This window comes from Salmo trutta, chromosome 17 (genome assembly GCF_901001165.1).
Source record: "Salmo trutta chromosome 17, fSalTru1.1, whole genome shotgun sequence".
NCBI classification, from domain to species: domain Eukaryota; kingdom Metazoa; phylum Chordata; class Actinopteri; order Salmoniformes; family Salmonidae; genus Salmo; species Salmo trutta.
Genome location: NC_042973.1, coordinates 15512614 through 15534853, shown reverse-complemented (window position 1 = coordinate 15534853; position 22240 = coordinate 15512614). Strand labels below are relative to the sequence as shown.

At 40.7% G+C, this 22240-nt stretch overlaps 2 protein-coding genes across 2 annotated transcripts; both read right to left on the bottom strand.

Annotated features, from left to right (window-relative positions):
- Positions 1–1168: 1168 nt before the first annotated feature.
- pex11g (peroxisomal biogenesis factor 11 gamma) lies at positions 1169–4256 on the bottom strand. Its single transcript, XM_029695842.1, has 5 exons — positions 3915–4256; positions 3543–3734; positions 2884–3062; positions 2470–2532; positions 1169–2239 (listed from the first exon to the last, which is right to left on the bottom strand). The coding sequence occupies exons 1-5, from the start codon at positions 3975–3977 to the stop codon at positions 2017–2019; spliced, it is 720 nt and encodes a 239-aa protein (XP_029551702.1). The 5' UTR covers positions 3978–4256; the 3' UTR covers positions 1169–2016.
- Positions 4257–4459: 203 nt separating this feature from the next.
- On the bottom strand, positions 4460–21953 carry si:ch73-40i7.2 (FYN-binding protein 1). Its single transcript, XM_029695841.1, has 16 exons — positions 21830–21953; positions 19438–20098; positions 14275–14371; positions 14003–14112; positions 13728–13765; positions 13552–13589; positions 13161–13296; positions 12209–12371; positions 7438–7609; positions 7308–7327; positions 7159–7219; positions 6742–6805; positions 6417–6573; positions 6213–6246; positions 6017–6057; positions 4460–4739 (listed from the first exon to the last, which is right to left on the bottom strand). Exons 1-16 carry the CDS (start codon positions 21830–21832, stop codon positions 4696–4698), a joined length of 1839 nt encoding a protein of 612 aa, XP_029551701.1. The 5' UTR covers positions 21833–21953; the 3' UTR covers positions 4460–4695.
- Positions 21954–22240: the final 287 nt, after the last annotated feature.

The following is a 22240-nucleotide window of genomic DNA, read 5'->3' as shown; positions in this document are numbered from 1 at the left end:
TGTGTACGCCAAGGAACTTGAAGCTTTCCACCTTCTCCACTGCGGTCCGTCAATGTAGATGGGGGGTGCAACCTCTGCTGTTTCCTGAAGTCCACAATCATCTCCTTTGTTTTGTTAAAGTTGAGTGAGAGGTTGTTTTCCAGGCACCACACTCCCAGAGCCCTCACCTCCTCCTTGTAGGCTCTCATCATTGGTAATCAAACCTATTACTGTTGTGTCTGCAAACTTGATGATTGAGTTGGAGGCGTGCTTTGCTACGCAGTCATGGGTGAACAGGGAGTACAGGAGGGGGCTGAGCACACACCCTTGTAGGGCCCCAGTGTTGAGGATCAGCGGAGTGGATGTGATGTTTCCTACCTTCACCACCTGAGGGCGGCCCCTCAGGAAGTCCAGGACCCAGTTGCACAGGGCAGGTTTCAGGCCCAGGGCCTTAAGCTTAATGATGAGCTTGGAGGGTACTATGGTATTGAATGCTGAGCTATAGTCAATAAACAGCATTCTTACATAGGTATTTCTCTTGTCCAGATGGGATAGGGCAGTGGGCAGAGGATCAAGGGAAAGGTGAACAGAGCAAAGTACAGAGAGATCCTTGATGAAAACCTGCTCCAGAGCGCTCAGGACCTCAGACTGGGGGCGAAGGTTCACCTTCCAAACAGGATAACAACCCTAAGCACACAGCCAAGACAACGCGGGGGTGGCTTCGGAACAAGTCTCTGAATGTCCTTGAGTGGCCCAGCCTGAGCCCGGACTTGAACCCAATCGAACATCTCCAGAGAGACCTGAAAATAGCTGTGCAACAACGCTCCCCATCCAACCTGACAGAGCTTGAGGATCTGCAGAGAGGAATGGGAGAAACTCCCCAAATACAGGTGTACCAAGCTTGTAGCATCATACCCAAGAAGACTCAAGCCTGGAATCGCTGCCAAAGGTACTTCAACAAAGTACTGAGTAAAGGGTCTGAATACTTACGTAAATGTAATTTCAGTTTTTTTTAAAGAAATTTACTTTGTCATTATGGGGTATCGTGTGTAGATTTGGGAGGGGGGGGACAACGTAATAAATGTAAGAGTAAGGCTGTAACATAACAAAATGTGGAAAAAGTCAAGAGGTCTGAATACTTTCCGAATGCACTGTGTGATTTTTATATAATAAAACCAGCAGAAATACATTACGTAATTTAACTATTTTATTCTAGGAAAATTATGAACAAAAATTACAATTCATCACTGTTCACAGCAGCTGATATTTTCATTGTCGAGCCTGTTTCTGTGGTTGAAATAGCCACAAATGTTGTGTTGACATTGGTTTTATGAACATTACCATAATGAAAGGGCAATTGCTACTCTGAAGTTATGATTATATTTTACAAAAAATTTGATTGGTGCCAAACAATTAATGTTACAACAATATTGTTCATATCTAACATTCAGAATTCTGGAGAAAAAAATGAAAAAATGAAAAAAATCTAACAAAAACAATCTTCATTCATCCTGAATGATCTGTGGAGTAATAGGTTAATTTATTTAATTAAAATGTTGTAATAGATAGTCTATATTTTTTCACTTCACATTCCATGGGTTTATGTGAGAAATTATGAGAATCATAACAGATAATTGGAGTGCCTAGCTAGGAGAAACAGTAGGCCGGCTGAACATGACTCAACTCAAGCACAGGCTGACAGAGCTTCCCATGTTTTACTGTATTCCTACTAGTAACAAGTCAACTTAAAACACATCTGAGCTATGTTCAACACCGCTGAACAGTTGGTAGCAGTTTAAAAACAGAGAATAGTCAACTGTTGCATCTGGTTGTGGAGCTTTGTCAATAAAAGAGAAACACTTAATTACCAACACTGGGCACAATGATGTCATCCAGAACAGGGTTTGATGTTGAATGTTCCCCAATTTTCAGTAGATTTTTCAACAAATGATATTGTCCAATAATGCTGATTGGGTTATCAAAATGTGTTAGTAAAAAAAAAAAAAAAAGATTTAAAGATTTGTCAAAGCAATAAGACTAGGCATTGACTGCTTGACTGGCACCCATCTGGATCAAGCCAATCAGGGATGACATGGTGCCCATAAGTCCAACTAGCCAATTGGGAAAGCGTCCTGCCCAGAGGAAACCAGGGGGCATCCAATGAATGGCATTACTCAGATCTGCCATGCTGCTGAGAATACTGAGGACCTCCCCTTGCACCTGCCTCCGAAGCTGAGACCTGCTGGCAACAGTTCCCTCACTGGAGAGAGACAAATCAAACCCAAGATACATTTATATACACTCATTGGTTTAGCGACACACGTATCTAGTATCCTTACCTGAAATGTCCTCCCAATTGATGTGATGAATATGCATTGGGAACGCCAAGATTCCATCAATATATTTTACGCAATGGAACACAGTCATTGACACACACACACAGCCATTGAGAGAGCACAAGTAAACTGATTCAGTATTGACCCGACTCACCTACTGTCGCCTCGTGTTGACTTCCTTAACTTCTTCCGCAGCAGCATGACAACCCTCATAGACCTAGAATGGGAAGTGTGTATGGTGAGTAAAACTGGCTTATAGCCATTCTACATGCCTCCCCACTATCACTGAGTGTTTCAAATCCTGTCCAAAGCAATAGGCTACATTCGAAGGAAAGCTCCATGCCAAAATCTGTACTGTAAGTATGCCAATGTAATCTCGTCCACCAGCCAGCTCCAAACTGAACCTCTCTCTACAGTAGAAATTGAGCCTGGGAACAAGGATAATACCAACTTTGTTAGTACTTTGGTCATATGCCAAATAGGCTAGTAGCATTGTAACTTTCACTGATTGATGAGTGCCTCAGATTTGTTTTGTAGTATGAAACCATCAGCGGAGAAATAGTCTTACCTGAAAATGCCTAAAAGCAGAGATGCTCCCCAGAGTATACCGCTTAGTAGCCACCATTTGTCAGACTTAGCACTGATGATCTTGGCATCGGCAGCCCACGCTATATGTTCACAAGGGTAATACAATTGGTCAGCCACATTATTCAGCACAGACGTCCAGCGCAGTGCAGAATCTTCTTCCTGGAGAGAGGGACATGCATGTCAATCTAAAGAAAGTGTCAATTCTATTGTAAGTCTCTGGCCCTCAATCTCTCACTACAGGAATCTGGCTTTAATTAGTTTAAATTGTGTGTTGACACTGACATGTTTTGATATTGAAGTGGGGCTATCGCCATGTCTTGAGACACAGGTGATGGCTGGCTATGTCATTTCAGAAACGTTTCATACAGGGCATTTCTGGTCATAGAAGTAAAGAAAATATATAATTTCATGACAGAAAGGTCCAATCCTATAGACCAGGGTTTCCCAAACTCAGTCCCCCAAGGGGTGCACATTTTGTTTTTTGACCTAGCACTGCACAGCTGATTCAAATAATCAACTAATCATAGAGCTTTGATCATTTGAATCAGCTGTGTAGTGCTAGGGCAAAAACCAAAACATGCACCCCTAGGGGTCCAGAAGACCAAGTTTGGGAAACGCTGCTATAGTCTCGTTGCTCACCCCGGCTCCAAGACCATAGCTTTGTGAATATGTGAGCATGGAGAGGTCATCGAAGAGTCGAAGTACAGTCCGACAGTGGCTTAGCTGTGCAGAGAACAGTAGGAGGCTCTTTCCAAGCTGTGCGGATGACAGCCCTGGCTTCTCAGACAGAACCCCACCAACCAGCTGGGACCCATAGCACAGTGTCCTTATCTGCCCACAAATATACCACATAACACAAGGCCATTCTATTAGAAAGAATGTGTTGGTGTGCGTCTTCATTTAAATAGGGCAATGACTCAACATTTGTCATATTTAAAATGAAATAACTGAATGTAGTATGTATTCATACTACATCTGATTTCTTATTAAATGTTTTGGTGCGACACTTACCACTTTATCTCTTCCTCTGTACGACTCAAGCACATTCACAAGCGACAACAAGGAATTTTGCATTATGTAAACACACTAGTAGCGGTCTGCAAGTCAGGTGCACACAGCTCTGTTCACTCGAATGGTAATCAAATTGATCCTGCCGGTGTTGACTGCAACGTCGAAGCAATGACCGTGCGTCAAAGTAACAAAGATCTGTAAATGCACGTGACAGATGTCATCTTTTTCAGCATGAAGGTCCATACGAAATTGTGTGATCTAGTACCAAAAACAGGTTTCCTCTACAATCTGTGACACAGAAAAAATGGTGTTGTACTTTGAACAGGAAGTGTTCAGTGATACATTTATCGATATTCAGGCAGTAGTAATAGATCACATATTCAAAGATGCAATGCCTTTGTGGAAAAACTGAATAAATTGGGTAGCTTTTGGTAATAAATTCCATGGGAATGTCAATAAATGTATCATCTTTTTAAATCCTTCTTCTAATTCTTGGGAGGATAATTTTGTTGAGTACACTAATAAAATATTAATAATACACAAAATACAATTGACAAAAAAGTTTTTATTATTCAAACTCATCTCAAGAAGCCCAGCCACGAACAAAGCATAGTGTATTAAATAGTTCTACAAGCAAATTCGAGCAAACAACAATCATGCCATGATTGTTTAAATTCTTAGGACATTTGTGTGTGTGTGTGTGTGTGTCTCCCTGGAAGACAAGCATTAAATTGTCAGTCCAGTATTGGTGATCCATGTTGGTCAGGAAAGGAAAAGGGTTTCAGTGGATTGTGTGATCATAGACATTGTCATTGTCATAGATATCTGTAAGGAGGAGAGAGGAGTCAAGAAAGGGGTTAACTCCTTGTACTTTTACTACTTTGCATATATACTAAACAAAACTATAAACGCAACATGAAACAATTTCAACGATTTTACGGAGTTACAGTTCATATAAGCAAATCAGTCAATTGAAATAAATTCATTAGGCGATAATCTATGGATTTCACATGACTGAGCAGGGGTGCTTCCATGGCATAGGCCCACCCACTTGGGAGCCAGGTCCAGCCAATCAGAATGAGTTTCCCCACAAAAGGGTGTTATTACAGACAGAATTACTCCTCAGTTTCACCCTTACAAAAAAGATTACAGTTTTGAAACTGCAGTAAAGGTGCAGTAACTGCAGTCGACTGTGGTATTTTGGACGCAGTAACTGCAGAATAACTGAATTGCAGTTGAACTGAAGTTATACTGCACTGTAACTGCAGTTACACTGCAAAATTACTGCAGTTAAAAAAACAGTGTTATTTTGAACGCAGTATTTTCCTGCATACTGCAGTCATATTGCACTCTAACTACAATTATACTGCAGTGTGCTGCAGTTATACTGCACTCTGACTGCAATCTTTTATCATAAGGGCATCAGCTGTCCGGGTGGCTGATTTCAGATGATCCTGCAAGTGAAGAAGCCGGATGTGAAGGTCCTGGGCTTGCGTGGTTACACGTGGTCTGCGGTTGTGAGGCCGGTTGTACGTACTGCCAAATTCTCTAAAACAACGTTGGAGGCGGCTTATGGTAGAGAAATTAACATTCAATTCTGTGACAACAGCTCTGGTGCATATTCCTGCAGTCAGCATGCCAAATACACGATCCCTCAAAACTTGAGACATCTGTGGCATTGTGATGTGTGACACAACTGCACATTTTAGAGTGACCTTTTATTGTCCCCAGCACAAGGTGCACCTGTGTAATGATCATGCTGTTTGGTCAGCTTCTTGATATGCCACACCTGTCATGTGGATGCATTATTGTGGCAAAGTAGAAAGGCTCACTAACAGGGATGTAAACAAATTTGTGCACAAAATTGGAGAGAAATAAGCTTTTTGTACGTATGGAACATTTCTGGGATCTTTCATTTCAGCTCATGAAACATGGGACCAACATTTTACATGTTGCATTTATATTTTTGTTCAGTATATATTACATGAGCTCATCTGGGGTCTGTGACTCCTGATGTTGTGTCCCAAAGCAAGATTCATAATATCACTTCAGAGTCAAAATATAAATGTTGTGTAAGCATAATTCATTGAAAAATAACTTACCGTTAATATGATCAACATCGTCGTAAACATCCTCCCCTTCCCTGAAAAGGAATATTGAAAACCATATTAACCAAAACATTATGACACAGTTGTCAGCAGCAAATGATGATACCAGTGACTGACTAACAGTGACTATGGCTATTCTGAATCCATATTCTACCAATAATTGTGTTGAATAAATATATAAGAAACCTACGCCTGAAGAAGAACACCCCTGGGCACATATCCATCTGTGAGAGAAAGAAAATGAATGAACAATTAAAATAATGACACTCATGCTGACAAAAGTAATCAAAACAGGGAATTTTCTGCAATCTCTAATTGATTAGGCTGTAGCCTAATCAGATATACAACTGACTTTTACAGAAACTTTTCACAAGAGGGCGATGTATTCACATACATTTCCCCTGCTCATTGCGACACAGGGCTTTCTTGTCACTGGTGAGTTGAATTATCTCCAGGATCTCTCCTTGAACCACAGCTAGATCCTTCCCTCCTGCCTTCTTGATGCTTGCGTCAACCATCATGCAGTGTAACACCTTAATCGGTCCCTCAAACTGACAGAACAAAATAAAAGTTATGTTTATTTTTTCATATGACTTGGTAATGTCATATTATTAGGCGACTAGTGATTGTGCTTTCAGAGTAATGTGTGCACATGAATTGCGGTAAAAGCTATTTTTAACAGTTCAACAGATATGCAAGAAGAGCAAACTAAGATTTACCTTAAACTTTTTTCTGAACTCTTGTTCGTCTTTCTCCAGTTTCTTGCTCATTTTTGGATGTAGACTGGAACATAAAGACAAACATGTCCTTTTTTGTCTGATCACAAAAGTAGTTTTTGTCCTCTTTTAGTAGCCAACTTTCTTATTTATGCTTTCTTATTGTTAGCCATTAGCAACTACTTTATTTATATACAGTGCAATACATGCTCTATGCAACAGACAAGTTAAACTGTATACAAGCTTTGATTTTAATATTTTAAGTAAACATACAGGGAAAGTTGGCAAGCTATTAAAGCAACACCACACTGTGAAAAACCCCAGACAGAGGAAGGCATTTGACTTACCGTACTCTCCTGTGTATCGGAAAAGTAAAACAAATTATAATAATATTTCAAAGATACTGTACATGAGGAATACCTTATTTCAGGAGGTGGAAGGGGGAAGTCATTGTTCATTCCTTGGACATCATCGTAGTCATCTTGAGAGAGAGAGAGAGAGAGAGAGTATAACATAAGCATACTACATGAACAACTTAATGGAAAATGGTAATTCACAGCTCCACTTACCCTCCTCCTGAGTCATGCTGCTGTAAGAGAGAAACATATCAATCATATCAATCACTTGCATTCAGGTTACCCTGTTTCAATTACAGACAGAGTTAAAGTAACATGATGTATTTGTGCTTGCGAGAGCTACCTGTTCATGTTATCTGAGGAGTCAACATCATAATAAATGTCATTGTCCTCAAAAGAGACGGGAGGTGGAGGTGGTGGTGGTGGCAGTGAGGGGTCAGGGGCTCTGGACAGTTTGAGTTTACGTTTCACTTCCTCATAGTCCACATCCACACATGTGTTAATGATGTAGCCATCTGCAAAGTAACACTTCATTACTGGTTTTTGGTAGCTTCAGGTACACGAAATGTGTGATTTTCAGCATTGTCACAGCAAATATGGACCAAGTATAAAATATGGAACATATATGGAATTGTTTAGGGACAGATCAAAATTTACTCGAGTGGGGGGTGGGGCTTGTCCAACTCCAGGTGTCATAAAAAAAATGTATCCCATCCCTCCCCAATGTAAATGTTTTTTCCCCTTCTACTGTAAACAAATATGCACACCCTCCCTCCTCATAAAATGAACTCTAAAATAATGATTACCACCGCAAATAATAACTGTAGCAACCCTGTGTTTATGTGGATATTGACTTGACCACTTCAGCATGGTTTTGTAGCACAGTTGATGCCAAGCAGGGCTGCGGGCCAGAAGGTTGAGGGTTCGCTGACCACCACAGACGAGCTCACTCTCCCTGCCTGTCTCATTACACTATGATGAGAGCTGGCTGCAGACAATGATCAGCTAGGGTGAAATCGCATTTTCAACATTTTGATGCTCCATTTATAATTAGGTTTCTGTGCCAATGCACCACACACAACCAATAAGCAACACATAACTGCATACCGATTACCGACTTCGAGCACTTCATCATGGTTTGCACTTCAACACCACAATCAAAGAGTATGTCAATATCAACAAACAGATAATTCATCCCTCCCTTATCAGTATCGAAGGCTTGGCTTGACAATCTCAGAATGTCAATCAACTTTTTGGTGTTTTGTAACAGATGTCTCTTTCCATTCATCGAATGGCTGGGGCGCAGCTTGGATGCTGGAATGATATTAGAGTGGAGGGGATGAACATGCGCAGGCAGCCTACAGTACAAGAGACTTGAAGTAGCCTAATCAGATGAAAACATTGTGATTAGTTGTGTTCATGCCACTCATAAAAGGTGGTACATTTTAAAAGTTAAATTACAAATATTTTGGCTATATTGAAGGTTAGAGCTAGAGGTTGAGGAATAGCTCTCCGAGGCAGAACGTGTGTTTAGCTTTCCTGAATAACTGGGCATGCTGGGAGCATAGGCCTATGTGGCCACTTGGACGACTTGGGAGAATGATGACCCGCAACAGACAGCGCATCAGTATCAGAAGTAAAAATACAATTAGACTGTCCAGAATTGATCCAAATGGAATGAAACATTGAAATAACAGGGCTTTTGCGCCATTATTGAAATTACATTTTCACTGCAGTTTACGGCCTGGAGTAGAATTGTACAGAATTATTTTTATTATTTAAAAAATATATATATTTAGTCTTTATTTAACTAGGCAAGTCAGTTAAGAACAAATTCTTATTTACAATGACGGCCTACCCCAGCCAATCCCAGGCGACGCTGGGCCAATTTATCACCGCTCTTGTGAAACAGCCTGGAATCGCAACCAGGGTCTGTAATGACACCTCTAACACTCAGATGCAGTGCCTTATACCGCTGCGCCACTCAGGAGAATTGTACTAACTTGAAAATTATAATGCAATATTCTTTGCACTGCGGTGTTGTAGGCTATTAGAAGGATAATTGTATTGTTCCCAATGCAATATAAATGTCATTAACTGTAAAACGAACAAGTGAGGTGAGCCAGCAAAACAAAAGATATACAGTTGAAGTCGGAAGTTTACATACACCTTAGCCAAATACATTTAAACTCAGTTTTTCACAATTCCTGACATTTAATCAGAGTAAAAATTCCCTGTCTTAGGTCAGTTAGGATCACCACTTTATTTTAAGAATGTAAAATGTCAGAATAATAGCAGAGAGGATTATTTATTTCAGCTTTTATTTCTTTCATCACATTCCCAGTGGGTCAGAAGTTAACATACACCCAATTAGTATTTGGTAACATTGTCTTTAAATTGTTTAACTTGGGTCAAATGTTTCAGGTAGCCTTCCACAAGCTTCCCACAATAAGTTGGGTGAATTTTGGCCCATTCCTCCTGACAGGGCGGGTGTAACTGAGTCAGGTTTGTAGGCCTTCTTGCTCGCACACGCTTTTTCAGTTCTGTCCACAAATTTTCAATGGGATTGAGGTCAGGGCTTTGTGATGGCCACTCCAATACCTTGATTTTGTTGTCCTTAAGCCATTTTGCCACAACTTTGGAAGTATGCTTGGGGTCATTGTCCATTTGGAAGATCCATTTGCGACCAAGCTTTAACTTCCTGACTGATGTCTTGAGATTTTGCTTCAATGTATCCACATAATGTTTCTTCCTCATGATGCCATCTATTTTGTGAAGGGCACCAATCCCTCCTGCAGCAAAGCACCCCCACAACACGATGCTGCCACCCCCGTGCTTCACAGTCGGGATGGTGTTCTTCGGCTTGCAAGCCTCCCCCTTTTTCCTCCGAACATAATGATGGTCATTATGGCCAAACAGTTCTATTTTTGTTTCATCACACCAGAGGACATTTCTCCAAAAAGTACAATCTTTGTCCCCATGTGCAATTGCAAACCACAGTCTGGCTTTTTATGACGGTTTTGGAGCAGTGGCTTCTTCCTTGCTGAGCTGCCTTTCAGGCTATGTCGATATAGGACTCGTTTTACTGTGGATATAGATACTTTTGTACCCGTTTCCTCCAGCATCTTCACAAGGTCCTTTGCTGTTGTTCTGGGATTGATTTGCACTTTCACAACAAAGTACGTTCATCTCTAGGAGACAGAACGTGTCTCCTTCCTGAGCGGTATGACGGCTGCATGGTCCCATGGTGTTTATACTTGCGTACTATTGTTTGTACAAATGAATGTGATACCTTCAGGTGTTTGGAAATTTTCCAAGTTGTTTAAAGGCACAGTCAACTTAGTGTATGTAACTTCTGACCCACTGGAATTGTGATACAGTGAATTATAAGTAAAATAATCTGTCTGTAAACAATTGTTGGAAAAATTACTTGTGTCATACACAAAGTAGATGTCCTAACCGACTTGCCAAACTATAGTTTGTTAACAAGAAATTTGTGGAGTGGTTGAAAAACGAGTTTTAATGACTCCAACCTAAGTGTAGGTAAACTTCCGACTTCAACTGTATATATATAATAAAATAAAAGTTGAACGTTCAAATCAACTTAAAGCATCTACAAAATGAGTTTTGCAGCGACACAGTTCGAAAGGAAGTCTACAGCTGAATTGTGTCCTTTTACTGTTTGTGATTCACAAATGATTATTCCCATAATTTGATGAACCGTGATTTAACCGAACCCCCAACTACTACAATGGCGAAGCACATCATTCGGTTAGTGAAAAATTATTGTTAAAAATAAGCGATTCATATGAATTAAAGGAATCACTATTTTAGTTTTCACTATTTTGAGAAACGTGAAGAGGGAATCCGTTATACAGTAAATTAAATTTGTAGTCTAAACAAGATCAATAAGATAGCTTTTTGAGCTACGTGTCTCCTATCAGCTATTCCTCTATGTTCTTGTGGATTTATATGGAAAATGTGTGCAGATTTGAATGATTTTATGTGTGGTATGATTGCTAGTTAACCTATTACAGATCTGGGCAAATTATCCACCTACCACTATTGTCACTATGTATAGATGGGCAAGATAGAGTTGACTGTATACTTGGGGCGCAGAAAAGCATAGTGCTTAAGGGAAGTACCAAAACACCTTGATAAGGGAGGTGCATGCAAGCAGATGAGGAAATGTGGCTATATGATGTGCAAGTAGAGATACTGGGGTGCAAAAGAGCAAATAAATAACAATATGGGGATGAGGTAGTTGGGTGGGCTATTTACAGGTGGGCTGTGTACAGGTGCAGTGATCGGTAAGCTGCTCTGACAGCTGATGCTTAAAGTTAGTGAGGGAGATATGTCTCCAGCTTCAGTGACTTTTGCAATTTGTTCCAGTCATTGGCAGCAGAGAACTGGAAGGAAAGGCGGCCAAAGAGGTGTTGGCTTTGGGGATGACTAGTGAAATATACCTGCTGGAGCGCGTGCTACGGGTGGGAGTTGCTATGGTGACCAGTGAGTTGAGATAAGGCAGGGCTTTACCTAGCAAAGACTTAGATGACCTGGAGCCAGAGGGTTTGGCGACGGATATGTAGCGAGGGCCAGCCAACGAGAGCATACAGGTCGTAGTGGTAGGTAGTATATGGGTCTTTGGTGACAAAACGGATGGCACTGTGATAGACTACATCCAATTTGCTGAGTAGAGTGTTGGAGGCTATTTTATAAATGACATCGCCGAAGTCAAGGATCGGTAGGATAGTCAGTTTTACGAGGGTATGTTTGGCAGCATGAGTGAAGGATGCTTTGTTGCGAAATAGGAAGCTAGGAATAGGAATTCTAGATTTAATTTTGGATTGGAGATTCTTAATGTGAGTCTGGAAGGAGAATTTACAGTCTAACCAGACACCTAGGTATTTGTATAGTAAAACCTGCAAAATGGGATTGTAAACAAGCAAAAATATATACTACCGTTCCCTGTGCCCATTAAAAAAATCACACAACCCTCCCCAAATCAAAAAAAATAATTTGACAACCCCCCCCCTATTTTGGACCAGCCACCTCACCCCATTAAATTTAGAACCGTCCCTTAGTTCTATAGAACTTAACAGTGTTTTACTTACAGGTGCCAGTCTGTGTGCGAGCTAGCCACATGCCCCCAGGATTGTTCTTAACCCGTAAGATCTCCACGCTGTCTCCCTGCCGAACAGTTAGATCCTGCTTGCCCCCCTGCCAGTCATGTCGAACCCTGGCCATGTGAATGACCTCTATGTCCCCAGTCCCCAGCTGTGGAAGGGTACAAATAAACACAGAAGGTTGTAAAGTGGTGTTTTTAGACTGCAGAGATGAATGAGATTTATGTTCTGCATGTGATATTACATTACAGTATTTCTATATTTGGCAAAACACCATATGTAAAAGGCTCACAGAGATGTATTACAGGTGTGTTCCAGAATTCCCAACCTGGTCTCAGACGTAACATAGTAAATGTAAATCCGGGACACTTAAATTAGTATGATATGTTATGTTTGGTATGGTTACATAAGACAGATGGCTAATTAAGGCTTAACTTAACTTTTTAACTACTTACTACTTTTTAGGTTTGCATTTACTTAGCATGTTAGCTAACCCTAACACTAACCTTAACCCTTTTAGCTAACCCTTCCCCTAACCCTAACCTTAACCCTTTAACCTAACTTCTAAACTTAACCCTAACCTTCACCTTAATTAACCCCTAGCCTAGCCAGCTAGCTAACGTTTGCCACCTAGCTAGAATTCGTAACATATCATATGTTTTGCAAATTCGTAATATATTGTACATTTTGCAAATTTAATATGAATTGTAATTTGCAACATATATATAAATACATATAAATACATACCATACGAAACGTAACATATCATACTAAATGGAGTGTCTTGGATTTACATACAGAATAATGAGAAATGCTCTGAGACCAGGCTGCAGCACCATATCCAAAACACTGGTATCAAATGTAGCAAGTGTGTTATGACAAACATTACTGTTTGGGGGGATTTATGGATTTGTTAGCGCATGGAAATGTGGCATATCACCTTGAATTTCTTTCTGTATTTGTTTTCCCTTTCCAGTATTTCCTTTTGCTCTTTCCTCTCCTGCTCTTTCTGCCGCCTCAACTCTTTCTGTTTATTCTTATCAGAACTTGTGGTTTTCACCTCCTCTTGGTTGCCTCTAAGATGGCAAAAGACAGAGACATTAACGGGTCAGTGATTATTTGAAGTGGACAGCTATTACGCTTATATAAACATGTTTTAACAGATATGTGAGTATCCAAGAGTTTTTTTATTATTAGCCTTGTGATATTGGCTGTTTAAAGTATGCTATGCCAGACATTGAGTTGTCTACTTGTAAGACAAGCATAAACCCAATATATCACGTACTGTATGTAGGCAGGGGATCAAAGTTGTATTTCAATACTATACTTACTTATCAATCATATCATAGACCTCACTTTCATCGCTCCCCTGCAGCCAGGAATAAGAACATAGATGTCATGAAAAGCATGTGTATCAAGAACAGTATTTCAGAAGTAATTCAAAAGCAGTGTTCTGCACTGATGGTCACTGATGGTAAACATGAATTCTGTTTTCCAATTCTTTCACCTTATCTATTTGTGAAGAACTATTTTCATTCCAGGAGTCTGTAGGTGAAATAGCAGAAAATATAATTAATGACATGCATGAACAAGTGATGAACATGTAAAATACATACATTATGGGATGATGGATTGAGAAACTATATGTGTATATAATTCAAGCTTTCACATAAATCATACATTCACGATTTAAGAGTCATCATGATTCAGCCCTAAATTCACAATAGCTAGTGAATCTCTTGCATGTGTTCATGGTAATATAGTATTTATTTTCAGACATACCACTTTTGTCCCAGCTCCCTGGGTGTTTTGGGTTTGGGGGTGGGGGAAGGGGTTTTACATCTAGGCCTAGGCCTATGTCATCATATTCCCCCTGGTCATCCTCGGAATGTCTAACGAGACAACAGGAATCAGAGGGAAAAAATACTTACGTGAAAAATGTGGCTTTTTTGTTCCTGTAAATCCAGTTGCCTACAGAGTAATCACAATTTGTGTTCATACTATCACTCAACATTTAACACTCAACACTTGACATTTCAAGTGAGCACACTTACACAGGGATACACTGCCGTGGTAGGCTGCTGGGCTTGGTTGGGAGTCTTGAGGGGCCAGACAGACTGACTATTCCTGGAAGAGACTTACTGCTGCCACCTGAGGAAAAGAAACAACCTGCACTGTAGGTCTACAGTAGGTCTTCACCAACTAATTCAATATTAACATATATATTGAAGGGCAATGCTCTGCACCAGCAGCAGCAGTCTGAGAATTTCTTTTGATCATTCATTTCTTACAGAAGATACTGTTCCGCATGTATACAGTAGGTCATTCCAAAATACTTTTTAGAGAGAGACGTGTTGAGGTTTTAACTGGTAACTAGATAAGGCACATTGCATATTATACAGGTTGCAAGTGAACAGATACCTTTCTTGTGTCATTATGGTGCTTACAGTAAGTCCATACATGTATTCAAATAGAATAGACACTGGCTGGAATGCGGTTTTAACCAACCATCATCCAGGATTAAACCCACCCATTGTATAAATGTATTCAAAACAGTCAGTTTTCCATTTTACACTTGTACGAAAGGGGGGCTTTTTCAAAGGAAATTAAGGCCTAGATTAGCCGACACCCACATAATGGTTGTTTTGGCGGTGTCAGAGGTGGAACTGCATTAGAGCTGTCAAATCCACAAGCGGCTCCCGGGATTATACCTAAAGAGGAAATTGCCATTAGCTGCACGAAGTCGCATTAAGAGAAATCCCATGCAGCCTTGTTTACAAGTTCGAACAGTGGAATATGAGATGTAATTACTCCTCGATTAGGCTGATAGAAATCCTAATTATTTAGTTTAAAGATTTTCAATTTGGGTGTCATTATTTATATATAGCCTACACTTTCTAGTTCTAATGCGATTGGGACGGTGTGGCTTTGTGACACTGGCCACACGAGCAGACGCTTGTCACGACTTCCGCCGAAGTCGGCCCCTCTCCTTGTTCAGGCGGCGTTCGGTGGTCGACGTCACCGGCTTACTAGTCACCACCGATCTATGTTTCCCTGTTCGTTTTGTTTTGTCTTAATTATACACACCTGTTTTCAATTCCCTGATTATGTTCCTTATTTAACCCTCTGCTTCCCTTTCTGTCTTGTCCGTGATTGTTCATGTTTAGTGGTTGTTGGAGGTGTTTCTCCCAAACCTGTTATTTTGCTGTGGGAGAATTTTTGATTGTGGTTTTTGAGTAAACACGTTTGTTTGCACTTATCCCTGTGTCCTGCGCCTGACTCCGCTACTTCTCCAAACGAAAGCGTTACAACGCTGTGATTCGACAGCTCTATAGCAGTTACACCTAGCCTGGCTGACGCAACCCAGGTCACTCACAGCGCAGGGAGAGCTGTGACCACATTGGTCTGGAAAGGAGGCTGTTTGCTAATGCAATATTTGCTCAGAAATTGTGCAATGGTTTTAATTGGTTCTCTCAAATATGTTTTTTTTCCCTGGGGGTTTGAAGTGTGTGTGGCTGTGCATGTGGGTGTTTGATTGAGATAGACACAGAGGAAACCCAACACAGCCCCTTTCCTTATCGACACATTGTGCCAACAACATCAAGGAGTCATACCAGACTCTGGTCAGGAGGACTTCGAGAGTTACAGTGCGTTCAGAAAGTATTCACACCCCTTGACTTTTTCCCACATTTTGTTGCGTTACAAAGTGGGATTAAAATAGATTTAATTGTAATTTTTTGGTCAACGATCCACACAGAATACTATGTAATGTCAAAGTGGAAGAAAAATTCTAACATTTAAAGGAAATGTTTATGGAAAATAAAACAGTAATATACAGTATCTTTATTAGATAAGTATTCAACCCCCTGAGTCAATACATGTTACAATCACCTGTGGCAGCGATTACAGCTGTGAGTGTTTCTGGCTAAGTCTCTAGGAGTTTTACACACCTGGATTGTACAATGTTTGCCCATTATTATTTTAAAAATTCTTCAAGCTGTCAAGTAAGTTATTGATCCTTGTTAGAAAGTATTTTTGAAGTCTTGCCAGCTACCCATGTGCCCGCCCCCCCACCGTAGGGTGGCGCCCAATTGGCCCAGCGTTGTTAGGGTTTGGCCGGGGTAGGCCATCATTGTAAATAAGAATTTGTTCTTAACTGGCTTGCCTAGTTAAATAAGAAAGATATGTCGTCCTAGAAGACTAAATAAACCCTTGCTCAACAGAATAATGTCATAGATCAATAGAATGAATGCTTCAATATAGTTGTCATCGGTAAAGTTTTCAGTCATCTTTCACGGAGCAAAGACGTTTAGGGACTGGGGAGAAAATACAGCAAAAAAATGGGAAAGATTTCCTGTGCAAAATGTCTAAATGATATCAGTTTGACTGGTTGTAAGGGAAAAAAAGTGGAAAAAAAGTGAAAACGACCCATCTGATAAGATTTCAGTTAATCTTCGATGCATATTTTATGTGGTTAAAATACTATCAGCTTTTATGATGAAGACCACCTCTACAGATGGTATCTAATTGAGCATTGCATTCTCTCAAGATGCATAAATAAATAAATCATATTTCTCCACTCCTGTTCCCAAGTCCAAATTTTGTCTACTTTTGGTGTATCGTTTTACTGCAAGAAATGCTTAATTATGCAGGAGTTATTATTAAGGCTATGTGAGAGGTTATAGACCTACAGTCAGTGTCCAGATTTCAGTTTCCATTTACCCAATCTAAACAGTAGGCTACAGTTCCCTTGACATGCCATAGGCCTATTAAATAGTCCACAAATGTTGAAGTCTCGTCTTGTGACTGTCGAATTTGTATAGTGCCTCACAATCATCACACATAACATAACAGGTGTTGTGCCGAAAATCTCCTCCCTGACAGAATTCCTCCCCCCTTTGCGTTCTTCATTGCTGCGACTTGCTTGCTAGTTGAGATTTCTGCTCTTCACTCCATTGTCAGTTTAGCCTACATTTCACTGACCTTAGTAGCAGAGAGCATTTTTGTCTGCAGTTCGGTTTGGATATTTGTTTCAAGTGTATGTGGCGGTTCCTACTTGTATGGCGCCCTGGGCGAACCCCCCTTCAGCGTCCGTGCCCGCCCCCGCCCACACCCGGGGGCACCCGGGGCCACCCCCAGCAAGATGCTGTCCTGGTCGGCTGCCCATGTCGCCCGTACCTAAATCCGCTACTGAATTTTGTATTCGTCTATAAATAAATCTCTTTGCCAAAATTCGTCATCTCTCTCATGTCTTATTCGACTAGTATTTTTGAAAGTGTAAGGATAATAATTCAGCCATAGTTGTTCTGAAATGTTTATTGCTTGCCAACATTTTCCTCCCTCCTCTATGTTTAATATAACACACATACATTAATTATTAACTTTGGTTGCCTATCCTGACTTGAAGTTTGTTCTGTAGAAAGTATTTGACTCTGATGTGTGTCACAGAAAGTATTTAACTCTAGCCACAAAATTAAGGAAAATAGGGGGGGGATTCTGACAGGGGGGAGATTTTCGGCACAACACCGGCACTGCTATCATCCTCTTTTACCACTTCACAACATATTTTCCAAACATGACTTCTCTGGCCCTCTCTACTCTTTATTTTCAACTCTCCTTTTGCAGCTTTTGTCTTATTGCATTAAACTTCGACAATGTCCTTTTTTTACCTCCCTGGTTGATGTTAACTTTTTCTGCCTGTTCCCAAAAACCATTATTTGTCGATTGGCTGAGTAGGCTATTTGGCGAGTGTACCGTTAAGCCCTAAAGCTTAGATTTACACCATGCCCAAACCAGACATGTGCCTGCGTACGCGTGCACCATTGTGCTCAAATTGATTTTGTCCCCCCACACCAAAGATCAGGACACACAGGTTGAAATATCAAAACAAACTCTGAACCAATTATATTAATTTGGGGACAGCTCGAAAGAATTAAAAGTTTAAGGCATTTTAGCTAGCTTACAGTTGCTAGCTAATTTGTCCTGAGATATACACATTGAGTTGTTATTTTACCTGAAATGCACAAGGTCCTCTACTCCGACAATTAATCCACACATAAAACGGTCAACCGAATCGTTTCTAGTCATCTCTACTCTTTCCAGGCTTTTTCTTCTTTGGATTTTATAAGGCGATTGGCAACTAACTTTCATAATAAGGTATATTACCATAACTGACCTCAGTTCATTTTTCAATCACCCACGTGGGTATAACCAATGAGGAGATTGCACGTGGGTATATGCTTCTATAAGCCAATGAGGAGATTGGAGAGACAGGACTTTAGCGCATTCCGTGCCACAAATAGAATCAACTTCGATTTTAGCGCCTGGCAATGCAGTCGCTCGTTGGCACGAAGCAACCGGTGTGGTCAGAATGTTATACACTAATACCCTATAGCCTAAAATAATGAACGACAAACCTCAATGTAGCTTATATAACTTGCACAATAATTATATATTTGTTGATTTTTTTTAAAGGTATTGTTTCTCTTTATTCAACCAGCCCACCACCCACCCTTCAGCCAATATTCAATGACCCCTAAACCCATCCGCCCCGTGGATATAACCGTGGGGACTGCGGGTTATGAGTCAACCCGCGCACGCTACTGCCCATACCATAACCCCACCGCCACCATTTTTTTAACAATGTTGAAACCTCTGTAAACTGCTCGCCCACAAGACGCCATACAATTGAAACCGGGATTCATCCGTGAAGAGCACACTTCTCCAGCGTGCCAGTGGTCACCGAAGGTGAGCATTTACCCGCTGAAATTGGTTACAATGCTGAACTGCAGTCAGGTTTACCCTGGTGAGACTGTAATGATCATGTTGTTTAATCAGCTTCTTGATATGCCACACCTGTGAGGTGGGTGGATTATCTTGGCAAAGGAGAAATGCTCACTAACAGGGATGTGAACACATTTGTGCACAAAATTTGAGAGAAATAAGCCTTTTGTACATATGGAACATTTCTGGGATCTTTTATTTCAGCTTATGAAACATGGGACCAACACTTTACATGTTGCGTATATATTTTTGTTCAGTATAATCTCAAATGTTCTTCTAACAAAATTCCACTTTGACAATATGGGGTATTGCGTGTAGATCACAATCAATTTAAAAAGCAGGCTGTAAAAAGTAAAGGGGTGTGAATACTTTCTGAAGGCACTGTAGGTGTTAGCCAAACTAAGTTTGATCTGATCTAGGCCCAAGCTGCTTACCTTCAGTCTTCCTTAACCCTGGGTGCCCTGGGTGCCCTGCAAGGTGTGGTGCCCTGGTGTTTCTCTGATGGGCCTGCAGGTTGACGTGGGGGGGTCGTCTGGGCTTTATGGGTCTGGGGCCCTCAGAGGGCAGGGTCCTTCTCAGGGGGGTTACCTCTGTCAGACTCCTCTGGCTGGGTAGGGAGGGTGGCGCTGGCTTGGAAGGGGCGGTGGGTACTCCCTTGTGCGTTAGCATCATATTCTGCAGGCGCTCTCCTGTGACCCTCACCTTCTCTAGCCTGTCAGTGTCTGAGGGTGGGGCTAGAGGTCGGGGCAGCTCCTTGGTGGCTCCATGGGGGCGGTGTGATGGTGGAGGACGGGGGAAGACACCATGAGGCTTGGGGATGGTGGATATGCCCTCCAGTTCAGCCCTTACAGGTCGTGGTGGTAGTCTCTGAAGGTCGGGTGTGGAGCTTGATCCAGAAAGTAGTGGTGTGGGAACCATAGGCATCAGTTTATGTCGGACCCCTCCATTTGCTGTAACACCGGCATCTGCCAACAACTGGCCTCCTCTACCAAATCCTGGCAGTGGAGATTTTGGAGAAGTACTATCTTGGCTACTTGCCATGTCAGCCTTGGCATGGAACCTGGCCCTCAATGCACGAACATCCACACTCTCCCCCTGACACAGATACAGCAAGGTGAGAATGCGGCTCAGTTTGTAAGCAGGAAGTTAGCAGAATAGCAAAAACAAGTGCAACCACCCCCACACGGATTTCTTTCTTCACACACCAACACTGAGGCATCATTCGAATGAGGGAATGCACACGTCAAATCACTAGCGGTTCCTGATCCTAGCGTCATTACTGCCACTAAAGGACACTATAGGCTCAATAAATTACTTGCTCTGACCAATATAAAGTCTCTCTCAAGCACCAGAGTGAAAACACAGGTACAAGTCTTTCTGAATGTGCTACTATCAGAGAAAGCTGATAAAACTGAAAGCTATTATTTTCTTTGAGACACAGAGAGATATTTCATTAGATGTGTGAATAGTGTTCTCTGAGGCACATTTGACATGTTAGGTGCAACCAAACCGAATGTCACATGCAAGTGAAACTACCAAAGAGCCAGTAAGGGAAGATGTTCTGAGATAGAGGTCATGGCACAGTAATCAATTAGGTCAGATTGTCACAGACAGTGCACTTTTATGATCAATGCTACTTCTCTGAAAAGTTTAGAAAAACCCACACTCAAAAATCATTACTTCAAGAGCAAAGATCTTTGCTGAATAAAGAGTTAAAAGAATAATACAATGAAGAGAAACAGGAAGTAACTACAACCACACACCTATTCACCTCGTGTATCACTCTGCAATGGTTACCATAGAAAATGCAGTAGCAGTCATAAATGGGCCAATGAGGTGCATGCTTTGCTAGAGATACTTTTCTTGTGACACACAGAGGAAATAAGAAAGACCTGTCTGTGGACCACAACAGATGGAGCCTATCTGGCATTGTTCTCAAGCACTTGCTTACTCAAAACAGAACTGCATGCCCTTTAATATGATCATTGCCTCCAGAACTTTCCAAAAATGTCTGAAAGAGTTCACATGAGTTATTAACATATAGTTTGTTTATGGCATAGGTTAAAGGAAAATGTGATACCAAATAACAAAACACAGATTAAACAAATATCTAATCTAACAGGAGAGAAGGTGTGTGGATCCATTGTGTGTGGTATGCTGAGTGTTAATAATTAACTGGTTATAACAGTGATCAATAATTCCTCTCATCACTGACTGAACCACCACTTCTTACACAGAGAAATAACAACCAATCAAATAGCTTGAGTGCAATGTTTAAATGATCAACTTAATTGAGACATTTACAAACTGAAAATATTATTTGCAGACTATATCCTGATGACCAATTCAAACTTGTCCCTTGAAATAACATTATTCAAGACATTATTTCGTTTTTTAGGTACTTAAATCTAGGCTAATTCTCTTCACATCGTCAGCATTTAAGTTTGTACATTTTCGTTGAATCTAAACAAAAATGTATTAACATTTTTTGAATTGGAGAACAGTGAAATCAATCATGTCCAGTCTAATAAGTGACTATTGTGTCTCATAAGAGTAGATGTGAAAGTCACTCTTCAACCAAAATGAGATTGGGGTTGAACATATGGTTCATAGATGCTAGAGCCATTGACATTTCATTTCACGCATGTATTTGTAGAAGCGCAAAAAATGCGACCTCAAATAAGAAACGCGACCTGTTAGAGAGAATACGGGTTACAAAAAATGTCATAGACAGTAAACGATTATAGCCTATATATATGCTGTTTAATATTCATCCTTTGCATGTTTTTCCTGTGTCGTTTCATCAATATTTAAGTGATACTTTACCATCTTTATCCGTTTGGAGTTTAACTTAAATTTAGATGTAAATGAAGTGGTCCATGTTGAACTGTGTCATTCAAGGATGCTGCGCGACACTTGTTCCGTCTGTTACACAATGGATATCTCCAATGCTAAATCAGGAAATAGGTGGGGCGGGTGACAAAAGAGTTCATCACGGTAAAAATGTGAATCTGAAGGTTAATTATAGGCTATGGATTTTTATTATGAAATGCATGTGATACACAACAGTCATTTATTTGAATGACTGTCTTTTGATTTGATTACCATTTACGAAGCTTCTGTTCCTTTAGAAACACTTTTTTTTGTAGGCCTAATACCATTTCATCAAAATTGGAGATGAGATACTCATAAACCTTCATTACTAGATAAAAAAATTCTGACAAACATGATTTATGA

Bases quoted from the DNA above. Each gene is read 5' to 3' on its own strand.
- pex11g (XM_029695842.1), bottom strand. From the start codon at position 3,977: ATGCAAAATTCCTTGTTGTCGCTTGTGAATGTGCTTGAGTCGTACAGA. The intron at 3,063-3,542 runs GTGAGCAACGAG...CCCTCTCTCCAG, and splicing joins GCTATGGTCTTGGAGCCGGG to GAAGAAGATTCTGCACTGCG. The intron at 2,533-2,883 runs GTAAGACTATTT...TTCCCATTCTAG, and splicing joins CTGCTTTTAGGCATTTTCAG to GTCTATGAGGGTTGTCATGC.
- si:ch73-40i7.2 (XM_029695841.1), bottom strand. The intron at 6,806-7,158 runs GTATTCCTCATG...TTTATGTTCCAG, and splicing joins CTTCCACCTCCTGAAATAAG to TCTACATCCAAAAATGAGCA. The intron at 6,574-6,741 runs GTAAATCTTAGT...TTGTTCTGTCAG, and splicing joins AGTTCAGAAAAAAGTTTAAG to TTTGAGGGACCGATTAAGGT.